General features: G+C 48.8%; 2 protein-coding genes across 7 annotated transcripts in view; one reads left to right on the forward strand and one right to left on the reverse strand.

Annotated features, from left to right (window-relative positions):
- SMARCAL1 (SWI/SNF related, matrix associated, actin dependent regulator of chromatin, subfamily a like 1) overlaps positions 1-26,517 on the forward strand; it is a 61,625-nt gene that overhangs the window by 27,043 nt on the left and 8,065 nt on the right. For 3 of the 6 annotated variants that reach the window (XM_066345651.1, XM_066345649.1, XM_066345650.1), the window contains 4 exons: positions 6,183-6,323; positions 11,909-12,154; positions 18,897-18,967; positions 23,925-24,027. In XM_066345651.1, the coding sequence (XP_066201748.1) occupies positions 6,183-6,323; positions 11,909-12,154; positions 18,897-18,967; positions 23,925-24,027 (561 nt within the window). The remainder of the gene's footprint in view (positions 1-6,182; positions 6,324-11,908; positions 12,155-18,896; positions 18,968-23,924; positions 24,028-26,517) is intronic. The other 3 variants (XM_066345652.1, XM_066345655.1, XM_066345653.1) reach the window with 3 other exon arrangements.
- TTC23L (tetratricopeptide repeat domain 23 like) lies at positions 7,397-8,830 on the reverse strand. Its single transcript, XM_066346091.1, is given in 7 exon segments — positions 7,397-7,954; positions 7,957-8,055; positions 8,058-8,123; positions 8,126-8,254; positions 8,257-8,386; positions 8,389-8,503; positions 8,505-8,830. Coding segments are annotated over 7 exon segments (1,236 nt in total). The 5' UTR covers positions 8,774-8,830; the 3' UTR covers positions 7,397-7,526.

The following is a 26,517-nucleotide window of genomic DNA, read 5'->3' on the forward strand; positions in this document are numbered from 1 at the left end:
CTAGCGCCTGGGGCAGAGGCCGAGGAGCCATCCCCAGCGCCCGGGCCATCTTTGCTCCAATGGAGCCTTGGCTGCGGGAGGGGAAGAGAGAGACAGAGAGGAAAGCGCGGCGGAGGGGTGGAGAAGCAAATGGGCGCTTCTCCTGTGTGCCCTGGCCGGGAATCGAACCCGGGTCCTCCGCATGCTAGGCCGACGCTCTACCGCTGAGCCAACCGGCCAGGGCCTCGATTATTTCTTTAGAGGGAAAAAGGCCCCCCAGAATCGACCATTCTTCTCTTTTTTTGTGGCAGTAGAATCCTTTTTACTATTTTATCTATTGATTGGCTAGATGAGATGAGACTAGTGGTTTAAAATGTATGAGCTTTTTCTTTTTTCATTAAAATAGTTTAGATAGATGACATAAACAAATAGTACAAGAGGATATAGAGTGAAAAATAACGCTTTCTGCCACCCTGTGTCTCCAGTTCCTTGCTCTTTCTCCCCAAAAGCAGCTATAGTTACCATATTCTCAGGTTTACCTCTAAAAATGAACTTATATCCATGTGAGTACATGTGTGTTTCCTTTCTTCCTTCTTTTTTCTTTTTTTTGTGATAGAGGAAGGGAGAGAGATGAGAAGCATCAAGTCTTCATTGCAGCACTTTAGTTCTTTAGTTGTTAATTGATTGCTTCTCATATGTGCCTTGATGGTAGGGTGCTTCCAGCCAAGCTAGAGACCCCTTGCTCAAGCCAGTGACCCAGCGACCTTGGGCATCAAGCCAGAGACTTTTGGGCTCAAGCCAGTGACCCTGGGATGTAAATGATCCCATGCTCAAGCCAGTGACCCTGCACTTAAGCTGATGAACCTGTGCCCAGCCAGATGAGCCCGCACTCAAGCCTGTGACCTTGGGGTTTGGAACCTGGGTCCTCTGCATTCCAGGTCAGTGCTCTTAACTCCTGCGCCACCACCGGTCAGGGCCTTTCTCCCTTCTTAGAGTGTTCTACAACCAGTTTTACACCTGCTTTTTTCCCTTTATTAGTGTGTCTTGGGAATCATTCCACCTCATTCCAGATGACTTGACTTCATTTTTCCAAATAGAATTTTCTTGTATAGTTCTATCATAATTCGTATTATCCATTCCCTTTGATGGATTTGTATCCATGCTTTGGCTATTACATGCAGTATAGCAGTGACCATCTTTACACATGACATACAAGTAGAGAGGGGAAAACCCAGTTTCTCTAGAACAGTGGCCCCCAACCCCCGGGCCGCAGACTGGTACCGGTCCGAGGGCCATTTGGTACCGGTCCGCAGAGAAAGAATAAATAACTTACATTATTTCCGTTTTATTTATATTTAAGTCTGAATGATGTTTTATTTTTTTAAAATGACCAGATTCCCTCTGTTACATCCGTCTAAGTCTCACTCTTGACACTTGTCTCATAAGTTCGATAATTATATATATTTAAAAATACCACAGATGCCTGACCAGGCGGTGGCGCAGTGGATAGAGCGTCAGACTGGGATGCGGAGGACCCAGGTTCAAGACCCCGAGGTCGCCAGCTTGAGCGCGGGCTCATCTGGTTTGAGCAAAAAGCTCACCAGCTTGGACCCAAGGTCGCTGGCTCCAGCAAGGGGTTACTCGGTCTGCTGAAGGCCCGCGGTCAAGGCACATATGAGGAAGCAATCAATGAACAACTAAGGTGTCGCAACAAAAAACTGATGATTGATGGTTCTCATCTCTCTCTGTTCCTGTCTGTCTGTCCCTGTCTATCCCTCTCTCTGACTCTCTTTCTGTCCCTGTAAAAAAAACAACAAAAAAAAACAAAAAACCCCACAGTTTTTACACCGGTTGCATAATTTTATTTTGTGCATTTATCTGTCCCACCCTAAAGGCCGGTTCCGTGAAAATATTTTCTGACATTAAACCAGTCCGTGGCCCAAAAAAGGTTGGGGACCACTGATCTAGAAGACATGGCTCTCTGCTTCTGGGTGACCAGGCTACAGGGGAGTCCTTGTGGTCTGACTAGTCTGAGCAATTTTCTGAATTTCATCACAGAATCAGTCTTAAATGAAACTATAGGTGTCTAATACTTAAATTAAAATAGGCTGTTTGCCAAAGAAAAATACCCAACCTTATGTGTGCTTTATTAATAATACTATATACATGAGTGTTTTACATGCTTTGAAGGTCAAAATGACATAACTTTAATTAGCTGTGACCACAGGGTGGGGCAAAAGTAGGTTTACAGTTGTGAATATGCAAAATAGATTTTTCTTATTTTATTATTTATTAATTACTGTATTATTTTCCAAATGAACAACTGTAAACCTTCGTTTGTCCTACTCTGTGTATCATTTGATGTATCCTCACAACATTTTAGTGTTTTAACATTATAATATTTTTGTACCAGTATACCTGCAGTCACAGTCTTTATTCTGTCTGTCCTTACCCCCAAATTAGTTGCTTTGTGTGTAGCATAAGAATTTCACTAACATCAAAGTGGTGATACTCGCCTAGCTTGAAAACCCTATGATTATCACGCAGATCAGGTTAGTAAGGACAGTGGCCTCTAGACTGACTGGAACTTGTTCTGTTTTTGGGAAAAGGCTAGAATCCAGAAGGAACCATTTTTATATGAAATGTGCTGACCTGTTCAGAGACTCAGAAAGGTGTCCAGAGACTCAGAAAGGCCACCTACGAGGTATCACTGTGTTTAGGTGGCCCTCTGCTGATCCTTGGGGCTGCCTCTGGTCAACAGTGGTCATGATTATACCATTTGTCTTGGTTAGTTTCTGTTTCTCGTGGGAGCCACCATTGTCAGGAACAGTGAAGAACAGAACCTTGGTCTTCTCCCCAAACCCCAGTCCCTGGCTTGCTCCTAAATGTTGAGTTTTTCCTCTCGTGTTCAGACTTTAAATTTAACTACAGATGTTAACTCTTTGTTACTTCTTGAAGAGTGGCCATGATCCTGCACTTGTTCTTGATCTGTGTACTGTAAGCTATGCTTGCCACACCCCTTATTTTCAAAGATTCAATAATGATTTCTGAAATAATTAAAACACAGCTCCAATGTCCCTGCCACATCAGGGCTAATGAGTATTGGAGCACTTGGTTGGTATGGGCTTGACCTCTTTGGTGTCACCTGCTTCCTCATGTCCTATTTCTAAATCATAGGGGACTTTTCCTGTAGCATAAACTTTATTGAGAGTACCATTAGGAGTAACCAGGTATAAGAATGGGACTAAGCTTTGGGGAATGACTTTATTCCTAGTCTGGGGTCTTGATGAAATTATGTTATAGCCAATCAGAATAATTCAATAAAGCAAGTTACAGGCTCAGTTGGGGATGGGGGTGTAGGTAACAACAGAAAGTTATGAAGAATTCCCAGACCACTTCTTGTATGAACTTAAAGCAACTTGAGCTCTCTTCTTTACAATAGAACATTCTCTTAGCTGGTATTTTAAAATCATGTGTGTTACCTACTTTGAATTACTTCATTGGATTATCTCTGGCAAATTACATATTCCAGCCGGTTCTGCTATCAGCGTGTGGGGTACACTAGTGTCGCGAGGTGGGGTGTCAAGAGGGTCTATCATGCCCTGGCGCCTCTCGCAGAGGGGCGCCAAATGGGCTCCAGGACAAACAAGAAAAGCGTAATAGAAGGGGAGGGGGACGCCAAGAAAGTGTCGTGCCCCAGGCGCCAGTTACGTTTGCTAGGCCTCTGGTGGGGTGGCCCCGTTCCACGACCCACAAGGACGCTAACCCTAGCCTTGAAGGTCGTCTGCCCTAGTCAACCACATGGTTTCTCTCAGACCAAACAGAAATGACTTTTTACATTGTAGGTTTCTTGGGTGCTGCCTTCTTAGACGGAGGGGTTAATTGTCAAGTGTTCACCTTAATGTTGATTTATGAGGTTTTTTGCTTTTATGTTTTCCTGTAGTGGAAGTTCTTGAAGATGAACTTCTGACACAAAATGCTGTGCTTCTGGGCACGATTATAGGCATTACGGGCGACAGTGATGACAGTATGAACGTGTTGGGGCTGAGCAGGGAGCAGACTAAGTCATTTCACAACAGATGAGACTCCTTTCTAGTTTCTTTTCAAAGCTGGCCTATCCCCCTCCTGCTGCCTCCGCTCCCTGACACCCGCAAACGTCCCGTTATCAAGGGCTCCATCACCCCCTGGTCTGGGCGGCGTGTGGGAGAACCGAGTCAGTATTAAGTCTGTTCTTTAAATATCTGACAAAGGGACCCTGGAGTGAATTTCCATCACCTGATCAGAGAGCAGCTGCCAGGCTCCAGCCCCAAGCAGCGACAGCAGCAGCGACCTGGGGAATAGCTTTGGGATGATGGGCTGATTTTCTCTTATTGATAAGACTTTTCATTTTCCCTGTTTCATTAAAATGGTCTTGAGTAGAGGCAAGTGGCGCTGCAGACGTCATTCAAGAAGCTCATTGTTATTTTAATGGGCCTGCAATAAACCATGCTGGAAATTAGAGGGCCAGGATAATTGAGCTGTGGAAAAGCATAGCTGGGGAAATTCATAGCTCTCCTGTCCTAATAGAATTCGGTATTGGAGGCTATTGAGAGGGCGAAAGTACGTCCTGAGAATGGTCTATACTCTCTGTTTATAAGGAGTCATTTCTCATTCCTCTGTTGCACCTTTATTTATTTGTTGGGGTTTTCTTTTTTTTTTTGAAGCAAGTGTATCCATTTGAAAAGGCAATTTCCTCCCCTAGGTGATTTACTGCTCGCCATTGCCTTATATACTGCTTGATGCTACTGTTACTAACTCAAGGTTACAATGGGTAACAAGTTGTTTATAAACAGCCGCGCTCCACGGTAGGGTCCCTTCCCAGAGTGGAAATGAATTTTACCTCTGGTAATCTTTGGTGGTTACGTGTTCTGATACAGTGGGAAGTATCTCCTTTTTTTGTTCTCACCCTCTTTTCCATCTTAATAAGAGGTGAGAGATTTGGGTCTGATCCCCTAGGCTCAGGTTGGTGTCAGGGCTAGTGAGAAACGTGAAGTTTGATGTTGGAACCAGCCGTTCATTTGCACTCTGCCCACTGCTGAGCAGCCACTGCGTCCTGGGCTGAGGAGGGTGGATGGATCCGGGCCGCGCCTTTCTCGTCCTTACTAACCGCAGCCTGAACTTGACTTTCTCGTCCTCACCAACCGCGGCCTGAACTTGACTTTCTCGTCCTCACCAACCGCGGCCTGAACTTGACTTTCTCGTCCTCACCAACCGCGGCCTGAACTTGACTTTCTCGTCCTCACCAACCGCGGCCTGAACTTGACTTTCTCGTCCTCACTAACCGCGGCCTGAACTTGACTTTCTCGTCCTCACTAACCGCAGCCTGAACTTGACTTTCTCGTCCTCACTAACCGCGGCCTGAACTTGAGTCAGAGCTCTCTAGGCTCACAGCATCGTGCAGCCGAGTCGAGGATGGCATCTTTTTCCTCTAAAGAAATCAAACTGTGGCTCGTACCCCTGTCCTGGGAGTGAGGTGGGCTGGTCCTGGGTGTCATTATCTGCTCCCCAGTTCAGCGTGAATGTCCGAGTCCAGCTGGGTGTTCAGGCCTGTAGCTGTCTCCCCACTTCCACGTCCTCCTCCCGCGCTGGCTTCTCTGAGTATACTCCATGGCCCCCGGACACTGATTAGCTTCCCTCTGAATATTTTTCACCATACGGGGAGCGTTTATTAATTACTTGCTTCGTGCCAGCCACTGTGCTACAGAGAATGAAGGTGAACACAGTCTGGTCCTTGGTGTCAGGAAGAGGGCAGACTAGTGAGGGAGACAGAAGAGACAGGAGGCGGTGTCATGAGCTAAGCGCCAGTGTAGAGATGGGCAGAGGGGGCCACTGAGGCTGCTGGGAGGTGACGTGAGCCACGCCACGAGGTCCTTAGAACACGCAGGCTTTCTCCAGGATCACTGCACCTTCACTCAGAGAGCCCGGTCGTGGGCCACCAGCGTGCTTGAGTGAGGCTAGTCGTTAGTGTCTCTGGAATCCAGTCCACCTTGGTTCTGAGGTGACGGAACCTGGGAGCTGCAGCCGTCAGTGCCCAGGAAGGAAAGCTGTGTGTACCAGCTTCCGGGGCCGTCGCTGTCCCTGGGGCTCCCGGCTCCCGGGGGCCCTCAGGCTCTTCCCTGTGTGCTGCTCTGTGTTCTCAGCACCTCGGACCCTTTGTCTCCTAGGTCGCCAAGCGGGTGATCTTGCTGTCGGGCACGCCGGCTATGTCGCGGCCCGCGGAGCTCTACACGCAGATCATCGCCGTCAAGCCCACGTTCTTCCCTCAGTTTCGTACCTTCGGACTTCGCTACTGTGATGCCAAGCAGGTATCTATGCTCTATCCTCAGCAGCCCACGCACTGCCACCCTGACTCTGACACTCACCTCGCTGTCCTTCCTCTTTGGCAATGGTGCGAAAAAGAGTCCTGACCAGGGAGCTGGACTGATTTTCACTCTGCTCTGCCCCTAATTCCCACCTGGGAGTGTCCTTGGGATGAGAACAGTCCCTCCTACTTTTAATGCTCACGGCGATTCCAGGTCAGTGTTCTCCGATGAAGGGGCCAGTGCTGACGTGGAGTGTGTGGAGCCCGGAGAGCCAGCAGCTCTCGCGGAGAGAAGAGTGCTGAGGAGAGCTGGGGCCGAGCCCTCGGCAGGGCAGAGTGCGGACGAGGCGGGCCAAGCTCACCTGGCATGGCAGGAATGTGAAAAAATCCTTTGAAAACGTGAGAAAACGCTCTGTGCAACAAAGGCGAAGGCAGCCTTTGAGCAGGTGGAGTGGAGAGCATGACCTCAGGCCGCCCCAGGGGTCAGGGGATGCTCATCATGGAGCCTTGGCTCGCGGCAGCGGCAGGAGTGGGGCCCTGACCCCACGCGAGTTCTGCGACTGCGGTGCCTGCCAGGCCAGCAGGACCTCAGGAGCCACGGCCTGCGTGGCATCCCTTCTCCAGAAGTGACACAGGAGGCCTTATAGACTCAGAGGCCATTACGATGAAACTCTTGATTTCTAAAATATCAATTGATATTCTAAATTATCAGTTTTTTTAAGTGAAAAAATGTGCATTTAATGATACAGGGAAATACAAGGGTGGAAAAAAATAGGATGCAAAACTTTCCCTTCCTCCTTCCTTTCTCCCCTTCCTCCCTCCCTTCTCCCCTTCCTCCCTTCCTTCTTCCCTTTATCCTTCCTCTCTCCTCTCTCTTCCTCTTTTATATGTAACTGAGTGATGATGTACTCCAAAATGATTACAGTCCTTTTAGAAGCAGAGAAAACCAACATTTTAAAAATGCTTAAATCGCATTATCCGTAAGTCCCAAGTCCCTCCGGTTGGGCCATTGAACCCGTTAGTGTTCATTAATCTGATCACATGGCAGAGCATGGGGTGCTAGTCTCCTCACAGGTCCTCTGTGTGTCTCCCAAAGCCACCCACCCACCCACAAAGACGGCCTCGCCAGACAGTGGCGACTGCTGAGAGAGAAATTCAGCACTTTGCTTGCCTCTCGGTCCCCCTGGGTCCCGCTTCTGAGGATAGGTCATAACCGTTCTAGCCACTGCAAACGTGCTAGCAGCCTTGTAAGCGGAGGGAGAGGCGAGGAGACTGAGAGGAGGGAGAGGAGCCTGCTTTTCTCTTGTCGCTGGGTCTCCTCCCCAGCCAGCAGGTCACATGCGTGGTGTGTGCCCTCCACCTGCACAGGTGAGTGTGGCAGAGATTCCCTGTGCTGGAACTCTCCAGATGTGGCATAAGCCTTGGCTGGTGCCATGCTCCCCTCTGCAGTCTGGGAGCAGATGGTGAATAGAGAAGCAGAATGGGCCCGCTGCACGCGCTGGGGTCCTGGTCGTGGTTCCTTTGCAGCTGCAGTTTTCTCGTATGGACTGGTCAGATCTGGCGTCCTGTCACCCTTGGCAGTGATGATGTTGCCATTTGCCTTTTCAGAGTATGCTGGAGCGAGGTTTGACCTGGGGTGGCCGAGGAGCCTCTGCCCCAAGCAGCTGTGAGGTCTTTCTCTGAGACCCGTAACCCACAGATGCCTCCCCTACATCACTCTTTCCGCTCCTCTGGGCTCTGTCTGCCGTCCGCAGGTTGAATTAGGCCTCCATGCAGGAGCCACGGTTCTGCAGGAGCCAGGCCGCCCCAGGGTGTGCTAGGGCACGGCCAGAGCCTCCAGGACGGCCTCTCTGTCCGTGTCTGCGGTCATGTCTGCCTTCCAGGTCAGCAGGCCGTTCTTGGTGCAGCCAGCATGTCTCTTGCCCTGAGCTGGGGGCTCCTCAGTGTCAGGCAACCAGAGCCGGGTTGGCCAGAGCCCGTGACCATTTCCGGTGTTCTTCCCCCGACATAACGGGCAAGGATGGCCCACCGAGTCAGCTCCGCGTGGGTGTGAGTGTTCATTTTTTCCCCTTGATAAGCTGAGCTCGTTTATTTTTTTTCTGTGATTGGGCTGCTTTCTCTTTGGAAAGAGACACATGGAGTCGGGTCTTCTCCTTTTTTTTGGCTCTAGTGCCTTCCCTATCTCAGACCCGCCGGGGGACACAGCTCATCTGTTTGCTGGTGTGCTGGGATCTTGGTTTGCTTTGACAGGTGGAAGCGCAAGTCCCAGTCATGTCGTTGCTGACAGCGGGGTGTGGGTGGGGCTTCCACCTTCTTCCTGAGCCCGGAGTGGCTCTCCAGCCCAGCCTCCGGAACCTCTATCGTCCGAAAACCAGAGTGAACATTCACTCTAGTCTGATTCTCTCTGATTTCTACTTTCATAAGTATGGCCAAGACCATGAATTCACCCTTCATCGGTGTACAGTAAGGTCAGACTTTCCAAATGCCTGCACAGTGTCCCCAGAGCTTCCACGTGGCCCTGCATTCCAACACCGAGCTTGGACACTCTAGTGCAGGGTTGTGTCCCCTTTTTCCTGGTGGTTCTGAAGCCACATCCTGAGCTTCCTGGAGCCTCTTCCTGGTGGGCCGTGCCCCTGCCACAGATCGAATCACAAATATGCCAAGCCACCATTGGCATCGAGGTCAGTGGTTCCGGAGAAGTGGCCGCAGCCTGCCATTCATGAAGGAAGAGCTTCGCTAGGCAAGTTCATGGTGCAAATAAGGCCGTCTGCCTCATTTTAAAATACTCATTGAAGCTCTGACCTGTTGGCTCAGCAGTAGAGCGTTGGCTGGGCGTTGGAAGTCCTGGGTTCGATTCCCGGCCAGGGCACACAGGAGACGCGCCCATCTGCTTCTCCATTCTTCCCCCTCTCCTTTCTCTCTATCTCTCTCTTCTCCTCCTGCAGCCAAGGCTCCAGGGGAGCAAAGTTGGCTCGGGCGCTGAGGATGGCTCCATGGCCTCCACCTCAGGCACTAGAATGGCTCTGTGTTGCAGTGGAGCAATGCCCCCTGATGGGCATGCCAGGTGGATCCAGGTTCAACGCATCCAGGAGTCTGTCTATCTGCTGCTTCCTGCTTCTCACTTGGGGGAAAAAAATACTCACTGAAGAAAATAAAACTTTTCAGGTACTTCAAAAATATCCACTTACAAACAGAGGTATTTATGATGTAAATTGTAGTGTTTTGCAAAGTTAATTGCAATCCGTTTTTAGCTCAATATTGAGAGAGGAAATTTCTCAGTTAATAAATATACTTCTTTGCCTGACCAGGTGGTGGCACAGTGGATAGAGAGTCGGACTGGGATGCCGACGACCCAGGTTCAAGACCCCGAGGTTGCCAACTTGAGCACGGGCTTATCTGGTTTAAACAAAATGTTCACCAGCTTGGACTCAAGGTCTCTGGCTCGAGCAAGGGGTTACTCGGTCTGCTGAAGGCCCACGGTCAAGGCACATATGAGAAAGCAATCAATGAACAACTAAGGTGTCACAACGAAAAACTGATGATTGATGCTTCTCATCTCTCTCTGTTCCTGTCTGTCTGTTCCTATCTATCCCTCTCTCTGACTCTCTCTCTGTCTCTGTAAAATAAATAAATAAATAAAAATAAAAATAAATTAGTATACTTCTTTGATATTTTAATAAATTTGTAATGCAGTTTCCCCATGGATCAATCCAGACTGTATATAGTTTTTTTTGTTTGTTTGGTTTTTTTTGTTGTTGTTGTTGTTGTTTTGTATTTTTCTGAAGCTGGAAACGGGGAGAGACAGTCAGACAGACTCCCGCATGCGCCCGACCGGGATCCACCCGGCACGCCCACCAGGGGCGACGCTCTGCCCACCAGGGGGCGATGCTCTGCCCCTTCGGGGCGTCGCTCTGTTGCGACCAGAGCCACTCTAGCGCCTGGGGCAGAGGCCAAGGAGCCATCCCCAGCGCCCGGGCCATCTTTGCTCCAATGGAGCCTTGGCTGCGGGAGGGGAAGAGAGAGACAGAGAGGAAGGAGAGGGGAAGGGGTGGAGAAGCAGATGGGCGCTTCCCCTGTGTGCCCTGGCCGGGAATCGAACCTGGGACTTCTGCACGCCAGGCTGACGCTCTACCACTGAGCCAACCGGCCAGGGCCCCAAACTGTATATCGTTTTCATGGTCCCTCAAGACCTTTCATGTATAAGTTGTACCTTTGTCCTATTTGCAAATAATCTGCTTTCTGGAAAGGGCCTCCTGGTCCTTGACTGTCCGGGCCCATTGGGAGTGTTCCGCCAGTGATGGAAGGGGCCTCAGGTGGAATTCATTGTCCCTCCCTGTGTTCCTAGTCTCCCTTCACCGCCTCCCAGTTTCTTGTGTGGCCCTTGAATTCGCCCTCTCCCTCCTTGCGACCTCCCCACACCACCCGATAAACATCAGAGACAGCGCCTCCTCATCTTTGTCCTAGCCGTGTGCCTGCTGTATGTAAAAGCTTGTTGGATTGTGATTCTTCCAAAGCCCATTTTAAAATCTTTGGTATTGGGTTTTAGCCTGCAAGATTAAGAGCTGGTAATGTTAGAATTTAGGAGCGTGATATCCAAATTAATTATGATGTCCTCTGTTCCCGGCATGATTTCTGTCTAATGTAGCCGGTAGGCCACGGCTGCTCTTTTGTGCGTCCGGCCAGCTTCTTGCGTTAATAAGAGCCGCTGAAGAGAGTGCCCCGTGCTGAGCTCATTTTCGACCCCATAGCATAAAAGTGTTTGCTGAGAACTTTCGCTCGATTTTAGAGTATTTTTTTAAAGAAGCAGTTTTTGATTATTTTATTTCTCTACTTCTGACTTTCTCTTTGTATTCTCAATTTAGCAAAGGCTTATAGAATACCTGCCATGTCTCCACAGTTGTACTAGGCCCATGGCCCTGGAAAGTGAACAAGGTTCGCCTGTTCCCTCGCTGGTATGCAGTCCAGGGGAGGGGAGTAGCTAAGAATACAAGGACGCAGGCACCGTGGCTCCCTGGTTTTTATAGAAACACTAGGTAGAAATCAGCACTGTTTGTGGGAAGATTGTTAGTGAAAGATAGGGTTTTAATTTTAAATATCATAGTAACATCTTCTCTAGCTGTGTGGCAGGGTGTGGACAGTCTTGCTCACTGTCGCCCATGACCTGCTGAATGAGGTAGCCAGGTTTATGAAGGACTGTCTGGGCATCTTGAAACCCACCCATGGTTTCAGCCAGCCTGGTGGCAAAGCCCTGTGTGCCGGGCTCCGCCCCTCAGTCCCGCCACCACCAACAGTGCGAGTGCATTCACTGCATTGCTCTGGGGTGTGTTCGTGTGACGCACCCTGAGGAGCAGCGGGCTTTAGATCCCTGGACATCTCATCGAATAAAGACATTACTGACTTAGTTATTACATTGTACAATGGACTCTGTAGGGTAAACCCGAGGGAATATTCTTTCTGTTTCTCACGTGGGGTTTTATTCATCCTTTAAAGCCACTTGACGTTCTCTGAACGAAGCGGGGAAGAGACGGTTGTGCGAGGAGAGCCCTTGCTGGAGCTGACAGCCCTGTGCTGGGCCCTGCGGGACCTCAGGGCTGTGTCTCGGTTCTCCCCCCGCAGCACCCCTGGGGATGGGACTACTCGGGCTCCTCCAACCTGGGCGAGCTGAAGCTGCTGCTGGAGGAGGCGGTCATGCTGCGGCGCCTCAAGGCCGACGTCCTGTCCCAGCTCCCGGCCAAGCAGCGCAAGATGGTGGTGGTGGCCCCCAGCCGGATCAGCGCCCGGGCCAGGGCGTCCCTGGATGCCGCGGCCAAGGAGATGACCGCCAAGGACAGATCTGTGAGTCCGAGGCTGGAGACGGGGGTTGGGCAGTTCTGTCCCCAGGTGCTTCTTCCCCGGAGAGTCCTCTGAACTTGCCTTCCTGTCGTCTCGTCCCACCGCCCTGGGCAGCGGCGACGAGCCGTTCCCTTTCTCAGCCTACCTAGTCGACTTTGAAAATCCAGTACTTCGCAGTTTTATGCTTGCGTAGCTCACTGTTGACGGATGGTTGTAAAAATAAACCCCAGGACAACTGCGGGATGATGATCTATGTTCTGACTCCCTCAGAGAAAGCTGGAATTTATGCCTAGTGTATTTTGTGAATGCCTCAGTATAGGAACAGTTGTTAGAAATTAGTTCTGAGTGTATTTTATATACGCATATATCAGCCATCTAATCATTTCAGTGTCATTGCTTTAATCAGAATAAGAAATTAACAGTTATTTAGCAGAGTCAAGGTTTCAGCCCCTCTTAATCCTTTGCCTCCTTCTCACAGTCATTTATGGTTGGCGGGAAGTTGGCAGGATTCCCGTTTTACAGATGGAAACTGAGACTCACAGAGGCGGTGACTTGCCTAAGGTCTCGTGGCTACTCCGTGGCCGAATGCAGGCCCGTCCCCCTATGTGGTAGGGCTCTTTTCACTACAGTGGCTTTGTCTTTTCAAAACACTTTCATTTCGTATCTGTCGTTAGTGTCTCACTGAGCTAAGTACCACGAAGTAATCTCCACCAGCTCCATTTCTGTCCTCTTGGGACAGAACCTTGTAATTTTCATAGCCGAAAAAATAGCAGTCATTGACTTTTTTTTTGACATTGTCTGGGCTTATTATTACCCCATATAAAGAAACTTAGATCTAGAAGAGATCTCAGCCTTCTAGAAGATTACAAAATAAATAAGAACGACAAGAGACAGGATGTGTGATTTTTTTTAATGTTATTTTACCATGTGGTTGAGCAGACTAACCGGTAACCTTTAAGAACCAGAGGGTAGGGTAGAGGACTCACGGGTCAGACGTCAAGTTGTATTTAATTTATGCCGTATGCACCTAATAACCTGGGGCCTGGAGAAAGCAAGCAGGTGTGGGCTTTTTGCTGTGGAGTTTTCCAAGTTCACAGTGTTGATGTGACTGCACAGACCAGTGGTTCTGAAATTATATTTCAGTAGAACCATGAGTGGGCACAGTATTCTGTTACTAAAATCAGTCTTGCTGGGTTTTTTTATGAATTCTAGAGATAAAAATTCAATGAATGGAAAATTTTTTGTCAATTTTAAGTTTTTTCCTATAACTTTCTTAAACCTTTAAAGTCTACTAACTTTTGTCCACTAGCAAACTCTGCCAGATGAGAAAGCCGGTGAATAAGTACAGTAAATATAATATCAACAGGAAAAAATGAAGACATGATATTTTTAGGTACAAAGATCTGAGTATTGGCCCTAGCCGGTTGGCTCAGCGGTAGAGCGTCGGCCTGGCGTGCGGGGGACCCGGGTTCGATTCCCGGCCAGGGCACATAGGAGAAGCGCCCATTTGCTTCTCCACCCCCACCCCTTCCTCTCTGTCTCTCTCTTCCCCTTCTGCAGCCAAGGCTCCATTGGAGCAAGGATGGCCCGAGCGCTGGGGATGGCTCCTTGGCCTCTGCCCCAGGCGCTAGAGTGGCTCTGGTCGCGGCAGAGCGACAACCCGGAGGGGCAGAGCGTCGCCCCCTGGTGGGTGTACCGGGTGGATCCCGGTCGGGCACATGCGGGAGTCTATCTGACTGTCTCTCCTTGTTTCCAGCTTCAGAAAAATACAAAAAAAAAAAAAAAAAAAATCTGAGTATTTATGAAATGCTGTGTTTTAGTTCCCTGTGTGTGTGAAGGAAGTAAGTCCACTGGTATTTCGTGGGACTCCCCGGAGAACACCCTTGCCTATATCTGATCCACCTCCTGGACCAGGCTGAGAACAGCCAACAGTAGGCTGAGCCATGGAAATCGGAAATGCTGGGTGTTTTATAACTCTGGTAGCTATGTAAATCCCTTTAATTGTTTGGGATAGTTTGATGCTTTCTTACTTAGAAGGAAAGCCGTGGCCTGCTTCATGGGCTCGGTGCTGGGAACCGACTGCTCAGAATACCACCTGTGGGGTGATTATCATCTCTGCTGCTGCAGCTTCCCAGAGTCTTAATGGTATTTTGCAGATTATGAAAATGAAGGCTAAATGGCAGTGTAATTTTTCAAGAATCCAGCAGAGAGAGAGCCTAGAGCTCTTCCCAGTCTCATGCTTGGGAGCGGCTCTCTGCTTACCTGGGATCCCAGGAAAATGAAGGGCTTGTGCCTGAAAGAGAAACTGAGTTGATACAGATTACCTTCAGCGTGACACTGAAGCCAGATGCTGAATTCTTTATGAGGATAAGATAAATCCGTGAAAGTGGGGTTCTCCTTCGTGTTCTTTAATGGAAGTTCATTTTTGGAATGGAAAATCCAAGTAGGAAACAAGTGTATGAGCTGGGCGGTTTGGACCATTGGAACCTTTCTTAGTGTATAGTCACCAGTTTGGCACACCGGCGAACTGCATCCGGTCAGGAGCACCAGCCCAGCTTAACTCCGGAGGGGGACCCAGTGTCAGATGGGAGGGGGACTAGCTGGCTGTTGATGCCCCTTCCAAACCTTGACCGACTATGAAATCCTGAGCCAGAGTAAAAATGGGGATTCAGGTGTGATGGTTTTAGTTGAATAAAGAAGGCCCTATGTATCTACAGAAAGTCTTCCTCCACCCCCACTTTTATTGTTACATTTTAGGCCCAGGTTTCCCTGCAGTTTTGCACAACGTGGTGGCCTCAGCAAAGCACTGCTGACCTGTCAAGAAGTGATATTTTTCTTTGTTCCTTCACACCTTCCCATCTGGAGGAAGACATTTTTTAAAATGTTTAAGTCACAGAGCCAAAGTGAAATAGCCAATTTATAAAATATAATGTACAACTAAAGCTTTTTCTCATTTCTGAAATAATAGATACCTCTTCACAGGCCAGGAAAAGCTGGCTCTAATCATCTTTTGTCTAAAGCCATTTTTTGATCAGCAAGACCAGGAGCAGAAAAATGGAATAGGTCCATGCAGACTTCCTGGTGACAATATCAGTTCACCTTTTTGCCGTTTGACAGTCCATTCAAACTTCTGACATAGAAAAAGAAATAGGAAACCCCAGTGGGTCTAATTTAATAAAAGACTAGGAGACAGGAACAAAAAATGCAGGTAATTTAACAATTCCTGGCCCATGGCTGGCAAAGGAAATGAGATCATTAATGGACTAGTATTCTGTCTACCCAGTTTGGGGGAGCCTTTTTTTCCCCGTTAATGATAAAACTGTTGCTTTCTCCCATATTAAAAATTCAGTAGGTGTCTATTGTATAAAGTCTGAAAAATAAAAGAAAGTATTTATAATAAGGAACATTTATTAAACATTTTTCATTACTGTACTATAAAAAGGATTTATCTTTTTTTCCCTTCTTTTCCAAGTGAGAGGAGGGAGGATAGTCTCCCGCATGCGCTCTGACCGGGATCCACCCAGCAGCCCCATCTGGAGTTGATGCTATGCCCATCTGGGGTCATGCTTGCAACCAAGTTATTTTTAGCACCTGAGGTTGGAGGCTCCATGGAGCCGTCTTCAGCGCCCGGGGCCCATATGCTCAAATCAGCTGAGCCGTGGCCATGAAGGAGAAGAAAGAGTTCAGAATAGGGAGGGGTTAATGGGGGGGAGGAGAAGCAAATGGTCCCTTCTCCTGTGAGCCCTGACTAGGAATCGAACCTGGGACATCCATATGGCCAGCCAATGCTCTACCACTGAGCCAACTGGCCAGGGCCAGGATCCATCTTTTATATTACCTAAGTTTAGCATTTATTATTTGGATTTTTAAATAAAATATATGTATATTTTGTTTTATAATAAATTTATATATACACACACACGTATATATAAGTATTATATAACATGTTTAATAAGCAATATACATATTTTAAAGCAGAATTGGAGTCATATAAATATGCATCAAGTGAGGAACAAAACAAGTTACAAAGCTTTATTGTGAACATTTCCATATTATTCAATGTTTTTTTAAAACGGGTCGGGAACCTTTTTGGCTACGAGAGCCATGAATGCCACATATTTTAAAATGTAATTCCATGAGAGCCATACAACGACCTGTATATGTTATGCATTATACAGTAAAAATTTGGTGTTGTCCTGGAGGACAGCTGTGATTGGCTCCAGCCACCCGCAACCATGAACATGAGTGGTAGGAAATGAATGGATTATAATACATGAGAATGTTTTATATTTTTAATGTTATTATTTTTTTATTAAAGATTTGTCTGCGAGCCAGATGCAGCCATCAAAAGTGCCACATCTGGCTCGCGAGCCATAGGTTCCAGACCCCTGTTTTAAAACATATTTCAATACATAGTGTTTTATCACATAACTATTTAAAATTTTGCCAGCCATTTTTTTTTTTTTTTGTATTTTTCTGAAGTTGGAAACCGGGAGGCAGTCAGACAGACTCCTGCATGCGCCCGACCGGGATCCACCCGGCATGCCCACAAGGGGGCGATGCTCTGCCCATCTGGGGCATCGCTCTGTTGCAACCAGAGCCATTCTAGTGCCTGAGGCAGAGACCACAGAGCCATCCTCAGCACCCGGGCCAATTTTGCTCCAATGGAGCCTTGGCTGCGGGAGGGGAAGAGAGAGACAGAGAGGAAGGAGAGGGGGAGGAGTGGAGAAGCAAATGGGCGCTTCTCCTGTATGCCCTGGCCGGGAATTGAACCTAGGACTCCTGCACGCCAGGCCGACGCTGTACCACTGAGCCAACCAGCCAGGGCCACCAGCCATTTTTCGTTGGATATTTAAATTAATTCCACTGTTCACTGTTCTAAGTAGCACCACATTGGAAAAGTAGCTTACAGGTGAATGTGTGCATCTGATGATATTGTGAGGATAAATTTCGAGGAGCAGGTTGCTGGGTCATAGAGTTGGGCATGTTCTGAAGGCTTTGGTGCACAGTGACTGACATTCCCACGCCTGCCAGTGCGCCATCCCTCCACGCATGAACAGTAGGATGTTTTTTCCCCTCACACCCGCCTCAGCTCTCTGTGACGACTCTTAGGGCAAGGTTCCTGACAGTGCCTTTCACCAGTTCTCCCTGTGTTTTGCCGTCTCCCTTTCTCATTGGCAAGTGTAGGGTGAGTACCTGTGGGTGTGAGAGGGATGACTCTGACAGGAGTCATGCTGTACCCTGAGGATGCCTGGGTGCAGTCTGCAGACACACTGTGGGTGAGGTCATTGTAAAGAAGTCTGGCTCTACCCACCCCCTGCCCCCTGCTAGGGACCACATTAGGTTAGAGGGCCTAATCTGCTGCAAGGGACCCTTTGAGGGTATATGAGTAGACTTCATGTAGTGTGTGAGCTCACTGGCCATTGGCAAAAGGTTGCGTGTGTGTCCAGAGCCTCATCAGAGTGTCAACTGGGCCTCCAGCTGAGAAACAGGGTAAGCTACATGGCCATGGGGTCGCAGCTTCCACATGCGTGCTCAGGAAGCTTGAGTTGTTAGGTTGGACTACTGCCATAAAAGAGTAGGGACAGTGGCCTCAGGACACACAGGCAAGTGAGACGGGTCCACTACCTGGTCGGTGCCCCCTGAAATCCTGTGGTTCCTGGGTATCTTTCTCCTTTCTTGTCAAGACCTAGAGGAAAGACACTGTTTAAAGCAAGAGGCTCTTCTGACCAGGCAGCATTTTTGCTGTGGAAGGAGACTGGCTGCCCTAATGAGGGTGACTGATCTGAGCGTCTCCCATGTTAGGATTTGGTTTTTTTTGTTTTTTGGTTTTTTTTTACAGAGACAGAGAAAGAGAGAGGGATAGATAGGGACAGACAGACAGGAACAGAGAGAGATGAGAAGCATCAATCATTAGTTTTTCGTTGCGACACCTTAGTTGTTCATTGATTGCTTTCTCATATGTGCCTTGACCGTGGGGCTGCAGAGACCGAGTAACCCCTTGCTCAAACCAGCGACCTTGGGTTCAAGCTGGTGATCTTTGCTCAAACCAGATGAGCCCGTGCTGAAGCTGGCGACCTCGGGGTCTCGAACCTGGGTCTTCCGCATCCCAATCCGACACTCTATCCTCTGCGCCACCGCCTGGTCAGGCTCCCATGTTATCATTCTGTATTAGGATTTTATTTAGATGCACACTGTAGAGCGAACATGGTTTCTTCTCTTGGAAAGTCATTTACCTTATTTGAGAGTTAGGCCAAAAATGTGTGAATAACGGTTTTGAGATGTTACTAGGATGAACTAGCTGTGGTCAGTAGGCTATGGACACAGCTTGGCAGAAGAAAAGGGGAGGCAGTGACGGGTCCTGTGTGAGTGGTGCCCAGGCTGTAGTAACTAGGTATGCTCAGCAAGGCTGCGTTTCAGCCAATCCCGTGAGCTGGGCATGAATGGCAGGGCTCGACCTGAGATGCCTTTCCGAAGAGCTTCCACATCCCTTGCCTCCTGGGGGTCTCACAGCAGTTCTCAGAGGGTGACAGAGTAGCTATTGTCCCGTGTCTCTGGTGACAAAACCAGAGCTCAGGTAGTTCCTGTGGCCTGGCTAAAGTGAGTGGTGGGCCAGGGTCTCCCGGCTCTGGGAATCGCTGTTGAAGCTTCAGGCTTCATAAAGCTCACAGTGGTGACAGTTCCGTCAGCTCAGCTCGGAGTCTTCCAAGTGGGAGACTTAAACCCTTGCCTTCTCTTTCCGCAGAAAGGACAGCAGAAAGAAGCCCTCATTCTCTTCTTCAACAGAACAGCTGAAGCCAAGATTCCGTGTGTCATGTAAGTAGTCACCGAGTGTCAGCTTCCCTTTCTCACCTTAAAAAAAAAACCCTATTATCTTAATCTACCCGAATGGCTGTACTGCTCTGTAAGGAGTGACCGGGATTCCAGTACAGCCGCCGGGAATATAGGGGTTGAGGCGCCACGGCCTCCATCCCCCAGGCGTGCGCAGGGTGTGCTCGGGTCCTGCGGGGCCTGTCGGGACCAAGTGGGCTGGGGCTGCTGTCCCTGAGGAGAAGGGTGGGAGGACCCGGACACTAGAGGGAAGACCTCCTCTCACGAGGAGAACCGTGCTCACTGGCCTGTAGGGAAATAGTAAGTGTTTCATGAAAGACCGAGAGCTGCCTGACGGCGCGTCTCTGGTCTCCTCCGAAGATGGGACGTTTCAGCCCTTGTTTGCACACGTTCAAAGGAGAATTTCAAAGCTTGTTTGAAAGGTATGGGCAAGTGGGCATCGTCACATTGAGTTCTCCTTCCGCCTTACAAACTAAATCTGAAGTAATAATTTCTATTCTTAAAATTATTCACTGACTTTTAAAAAATCTCAATTGTCTGCCTTTCTTAAAGAAAAACCCACTCATGTTCAAATATCACTGTGGTGGAAACTTGGGGCAATTCTAATGGTGTGCAGTTTGCCTCATTTTTATTGTTTAACATTCATGCGAGACTCTAGCAGGATAATGGCCCAAGCGATTCAATTTCAATGAAAATGAAGCTGGTGTGGGTTAAGCAGTGCCAGATTGGCTGTGGGGACCGAGCTCCGTGGGCAGATGGAGACACACAGTCTACCCCTGCCTAAGCCGCCCGGCCTCCCACCCTCTCAGCCGCCCGCTCTTTGGCCTCCCAGACTCCCCATCCTCCCCGGACTCCCCATCCTCCCCATCCTCCCCGGACTCCCCATCCTCCCCGGACTCCCCATCCTCCCCATCCTCCCCGGACTCCCCATCCTCCCCAGACTCCCCGGACTTCCCGGACTCCCCATCCTCCCCATCCTCCCCAGACTCCCCGGACTCCCCGGACTCCCCATCCTCCCCATCCTCCCCAGACTCCCCGGACTCCCCATCCTCCCCGGACTCCCCAGACTCCCCATCCTCCCCGGACTCCCCATCCTCCCCGGACTCCCCAGACTCCCCATCCTCCCCGGACTCCCCATCCTCCCCGGACTCCCCAGACTCCCCATCCTCCCCGGACTCCCCATCCTCCCCGGACTCCCCATACTCCCCATCCTCCCCGGACTCCCCATCCTCCCCGGACTCCCCAGACTCCCCATCCTCCCCGGACTCCCCATCCTCCCCGGACTCCCCAGACTCCCCATCCTCCCCGGACTCCCCATCCTCCCCGGACTCCCCAGACTCCCCATCCTCCCCGGACTCCCCATCCTCCCCAGACTCCCCATCCTCCCCAGACTCCCCAGACTCCCCATCCTCCCCATCCTCCCCGGACTCCCCATCCTCCCCGGACTCCCCATCCTCCCCATCCTCCCCAGACTCCCCATCCTCCCCAGACTCCCCATCCTCCCCATCCTCCCCGGACTCCCCATCCTCCCCATCCTCCCCATCCTCCCCGGACTCCCCATCCTCCCCGGACTCCCCATCCTCCCCATCCTCCCCGGACTCCCCATCCTCCCCATCCTCCCCATCCTCCCCAGACTCCCCATCCTCCCCATCCTCCCCGGACTCCCCATCCTCCCCATCCTCCCCGGACTCCCCATCCTCCCCATCCTCCCCGGACTCCCCATCCTCCCCGGACTTCCCATCCTCCCCAGACTCCCCAGACTCCCCAGACTCCCCGGACTTCCCATCCTCCCCGGACTCCCCATCCTCCCCATCCTCCCCAGACTCCTCATCCTCCCCATCCTCCCCGGACTCCCCGGACTCCCCATCCTCCCCAGACTCCCCATCCTCCCTGGATTCCCCACACTCCTCAGACTCCCCATCCTCCCCGGACTCCTCACACTCCTCGGACTCCCCATCCTCCCCGGACTCCCCATCCTCCCCGGACTCCCCACACTCCTCAGACTCCCCATCCTCCCCGGACTCCCCATCCTCCCCGGACTCCCCACACTCCCCATCCTCCCCGGACTCCCCATCCTCCCCTGACTCCCCTGACTCCCCATCCTCCCCGGACTCCCCATCCTCCCCGGACTCCCCATCCTCCCCGGACTCCCCATCCTCCCCACACTCCTCAGACTCCCCGGACTCCCCATCCTCCCCGGACTCCCCATCCTCCCTGGACTCCCCATCCTCCCCGGACTCCCCATCCTCCCCATCCTCCCCGGACTCCCCATCCTCCCCGGATTCCCCATCCTCCCCAGACTCCCCAGACTCCCCATCCTCCCCGGACTCCCCATCCTCCCTGGACTCCCCATCCTTCCTGGACTCCCCATCCTCCCCATCCTCCCTGGACTCCCCATCCTCTCCAGACTCCCTGGACTCCCCATCCTCCCTCCTCGCCCTTGGACATAGAGTGAGTTCACTGCATTATTCAAATCTAGGATTCGCAACAAAGGCTACTTAATATGGGCCAGCTCCCTTCACTCTCCAGGCACGGCCCTTTACATTTATGACGTTATGACGAGACTAATGAAGTCCAGGTGTGTTCTTATGGCCTGGAAAGTTCTGTCTGAGAAACAGATCTGAACTGCCCCCACCGACCCATTTCTCACGTGCTGCAGAGTAACAGACAGCGAGAGTCAGTGCTGTTCCTCACTCACTCTCCTGTCACCTACAAGATCCAGGTTTATTGCGTGCTGGGTCTAGAACCAGCCATTTTCCTTGAAATTGTAAATCTGATCATTTTGCCACCTTGTGAATACACTTGGTAATACTGTAGCTTGTCTTCTATTTAAGCTGCCATAACAAAAATACTATAGAGAGATAGACTGTGGTGGTGTAAATGACAAATATTTCTCATAGTGCTAGAAGCTGGGAAGTCCAAGTTCACAGCACTGACAGAGGCCGTGTCTGGTGAGGGTGCTCGTCCCAGCTGGCAGACAGCTGCCTCCTGACTGTGTCCTCAGATGGTGGAAGGGGAAGGCTCTCTCTAGATCGCTTCTATAGGAGCCCTAACCCCATCACCTCCCCTAGGCCCTACCTTCCGATACCATTACATTTATGAGTTTTAGGAGGGGACACAAACATTCTATCCATTATATGCCTTGTACATAGTTTTTCAAAGTTCCGTTATAAATTATATAATGCTTTATCGTTTTCAGTAATTTTGGTATCTGTTAACTCATTTCACAATTACAGCCTCTTTGTGAAACCAGTAGAATAAGTTATATTGGCCCCATTTTTAAAATGCAGAACCCGAGTACGTACATCATGGAAATCTCTAGGCCTGAGAGTTACATAGCTAGGAATTGGAAATTAGATTATAAATCTTAAAACTCTAAATATCTCGGCTAGTTCCCTCCCTCCCTCCCTCCCTCCCTCCCTCCCTCCCTCCCTCCCTTCTGTTGTATGATTTCATTTTAATGGGCATCTTTCAATACAAAAGCCAAGGTCGTTATGGTAGGCAGATATTTCCAGGCTGGTACCTCAGGGACGTGGGAAGGGCGGAGCAGAGAAGCCGTGTCTGAGACACAGAGGGATGAGAGGTATTGGAAATGTCGGGCCTGTGCTGCTTATGAGCTGACCAAGTTGATTTTATGGCCTTGGGACTTTTTTTTTAATTTATTCATTTAAGAGAGAGATAAAGAAACATTGATTTGTTGTTCCACTTTTGTATGCAGTTATTGTTTGCTTCTTGTATGTACCCTTACTGTGGACTGAACCTGCAGCCTCGGTGCATTGAAATAATGCTCTAACCACCTGAGCTACCCAGCCAGGGCTGCCTTGTGCCTTTTTAATACTGTAGCAATAAACATTTTTGTTTATATCGTGGCAAATTTTATGTCTCTTAAACTAATTAAAGTAGATTCTCTGTAGCACCAATGATTCACAAATTGAACTCAAATCCATACCATAGCTGGCCATAGTGTTGTTTGAAAATAATTCTTAGATGCTGAGGACAGTGCACTTACCTTCCCACCACCTGCTTACAACAGGAAACCTTTTGAGATTTATCTGTTCTCTGCCCAAACACACCTGTGTGTGGGGATGGCCTCAGGCAGACCAGATGCTCTTCCTGTCGGAAGTCCTTCGCGCTGCCCTGCAGGAGCAGTGACCTGTACTGGGCTTGGGAGCCCTCTGCAGGGTATGATGACTGGGTGACTGTCCCCTGCAGCTCCTGGGGTAGCTGCCTTCCTTTTTAAGACCACTGCTAAAGATAAGGGCAGGAGGTCAAGGAAAAACACAGTGCTTGGAGGAGAGAAGTAAATTGAAGGGCAGAATAAAGACCAGGCAGATAGGTCCTTCACCCTATATCCCTTTGCCTCAGAAAGAATTCACTGGCCACTGGCTTACCTGCTGGGCCAGCAGTTGGCAGTGTGATGTGGGAGGGAGTTGGAGCGCTTTCCTGGACGGTCCCCTCAGTATTATTGCTTAGGTCTCAATATTACACTTCCAGAAATTTGATTACTGTCAATAATCCCTTAATCCCCGGCCTATGCATTTTTAGATCTATAGACAACACTTGAATTTGTATTGAAAACACATTGTAATGGTGGTAGCAGCCAAAATGCAAACTCTTAATTATCTTCATAATCCCAGATAGTAAGAATGATTCAGTAACATATCAGAGATACATGAAACATAAGGATACTTCAGTTTTATTTGTATATATAAGATGACTAGAAACTATGGGAGAATTCTTTCTGCACGTCGCAGAAGATGGCTTGCTTCTCATCAAGTGACCTGGCGTGCGTGAAAGGTGGAGAGGTCAGCTCTTGGACAAGGGAGAGAATGGGCCAGGGAGGGCAAGTGCCCCAAAGGTGTCTGCCATAGGTGGTCACTTTTCAGTAGTTAACTTCAACTGGCTAAGGACGTTTAATTTGTGTTGTCATTGTCAAATGCAGTGAATATATCCTGGACCTACTGGAAAGTGGAAGAGAGAAGTTTCTAGTGTTTGCACACCATAAGGTGGTTCTGGATGCAATTACCAACGAGCTTGAGAGAAAGGTAAGCCCCCTTCGAAACCCTCCACAGAATGCCTTCATTGTTTGTGTTGGCTTCTAAGTTGTTCTGAGCAGTTTGGAGTCAGATCAGCAAAGAAGTGAGATAATGGTGTCTGGAAACATTGCTAAAGACGTCTGGAGAATTAGTCTTGCTTGTAGAACCACGGGGTTGGTCAAAATGTTTTCCCAGCAGTGTCATTAACTTCCTCCCTGCTCTGTGTGGATATCCCGAGAATCTTGCTTTGGGAACATCTCCCAGTGTGTCTTCCATCATTCTGTGTAAATAATTAGAAAACTGACAAGAGATGAGGGAGAGAAATCCTTCTCCTGTGTGGAGACGAGAAGTTGTATGAATATCCCCTTCTCTTCATTTTGTTCCTCCTTGTTACTGACAGAGTGGCCGTGCACAAACCTCTGTACAGAGTTTTACGGCCCTCATGAAATCGTGTGGAAAATATCTAGAAGCATTTCCTAGGATATTCATAAAAACTTAACACATCATATTTTCATCCCCTTTTTCACTTTTGGTTAAATTTAGGATCATAAATAGCTAAAACTTTTGCCTTCCATCATATTTTACATTTATTTAATATTTTAAACGTATACAAGAGTATAGAGAAATATACAACAGACTCCTGTTTCCCCCATGCAGATTTAATACATGAAAAGTTTTGCTGTATTTATTTCAAAGTTTATATTTTAAGTAATAAAATATGTATGCCTCCTCAGTAGCCCTTTAATATGTTCCCTTTTTCCTCCCCAGATCTAACCTCTATCCTGAATTCTTTCCCTCCATGTTGTCTTACTTTAAAAGTTCATATTCTTGATGATATTAGTCCCCTTTTGTATATGTTTTAATTTACATAAATGGCAACATAGTGTAAGTATTCTGCAGTTTACTTTTTTGCTTAACAGTATTTCTGAGAACTCTATACAGCATTAAAGGCGTAGTTCAGCCCTGGCCGGTTGGCTCAGCGGTAGAGCGTCGGCCTGGCGTGCGGGGGACCCGGGTTCGATTCCCGGCCAGGGCACATAGGAGAAGCGCCCATTTGCTTCTCCACCCCCACCCCCTCCTTCCTCTCTGTCTCTCTCTTCCCCTCCCGCAGCTGAGGCTCCATTGGAGTAAAGATGGCCCGGGCGCTGGGGATGGCTCCTTGGCCTCTGTCCCAGGCGCTAGAGTGGCTCTGGTCGCGGCAGAGCGACGCCCCGGAGGGGCAGAGCATCGCCCCCTGGTGGGCGTGCCGGGTGGATCCCGGTCGGGCGCATGCGGGAGTCTGTCTTCTGACTGTCTCTCCCCGTTTCCAGCTTCGGAAAAATACAAAAAAAAAAAAAAAAAAAAAAAAAAAGTGTAGTTCATCCTCTGTAACTACTCAGTAGTACCTCATTGGATGATTGGACCAGTTTATCTATTCTCCTGATGATGGATGTTGAATTTTATTTATAGTTTCTGCTATTATGTGGATATTTTCCTAGATGTGTACATACATAGGTATTCCTTGGTGAGGGGGCGTGTCCAGATAGGAGCTTGCGTGATCATTGGACCAGCTCATCTTCAACCCCCCAGCTATTGTCAAATTGCTCTCCAAAGTGGTTATTCAGTTTACAATCCTACCAGCAGCATTTGCGGATTCTTGCTGTTCTGTGTGTTCACCAACACTTAGTTTTAACTTGACTTTTACTTTTGCCAATTCAGTGAAATGAAATCTCATTTCATTCTTTTTTTAACTGACCGATTGTTGACTTTTTAGAGAGAGAGATCAACTTGTTGTTCCACTTATTTATCTGTTCATTGGTTGGCTGTTATGTGTGCCCTGACTAGAGATGGGATCTGCAGCCAGGGTGTGTCAGGACAACACTCTCACCACCTGAGCTACCTGGCCAGGTGGAATCTCATTCCATTCTTATTTTAATGTGCATTTCACTACAAGCAAAAGGTCTATTTTTTATGTGTTTATTGGTCGTTTCAGTCTCTGTGAATATTCTGTTTGTGTCCTTTGCTTCTTTTTCTGTTGGATTGTCTTTTTCTTATTGACTTGAAAATCTTCTTTATAAATTCTGAATATTAAACCTGTATCAGCCTGACTAAGCAATGGCACAGTGGATAGAGCGTCGGTCTACGACACTGGGAACCCGGGTTTGAAACCCTGAGGTCACCGGCTTGAGCATGGGATCATAGACATGACCCCAAGGTTGCTGGCTTGAGCCCAAGGTCACTAGCTTGGCTGAAGCCCCCTGGTCAAGGCACATATGAGAAGCAATCAGTGAACAACTAAGGTGCGACAACTACGAGTTGATGCTTCTCATTTCTCCCTTCCTTTCTTTATCTGTTCCCCTCTCTTTCTCTTGGTTTAAAAATATATATATATATTTTTTTTTTAATATATGAAACTTTTATATATATATTGATATATATATAAATTATATATTAGTCCAGTTGTTATTTATAATATTGAATAATTAGAAACCTAAATGTTCATTGGTATGTATACTGAAA

The sequence above is a fragment of the Saccopteryx leptura genome, chromosome 7, assembly GCF_036850995.1.
Source record: "Saccopteryx leptura isolate mSacLep1 chromosome 7, mSacLep1_pri_phased_curated, whole genome shotgun sequence".
NCBI lineage: Eukaryota > Metazoa > Chordata > Mammalia > Chiroptera > Emballonuridae > Saccopteryx > Saccopteryx leptura.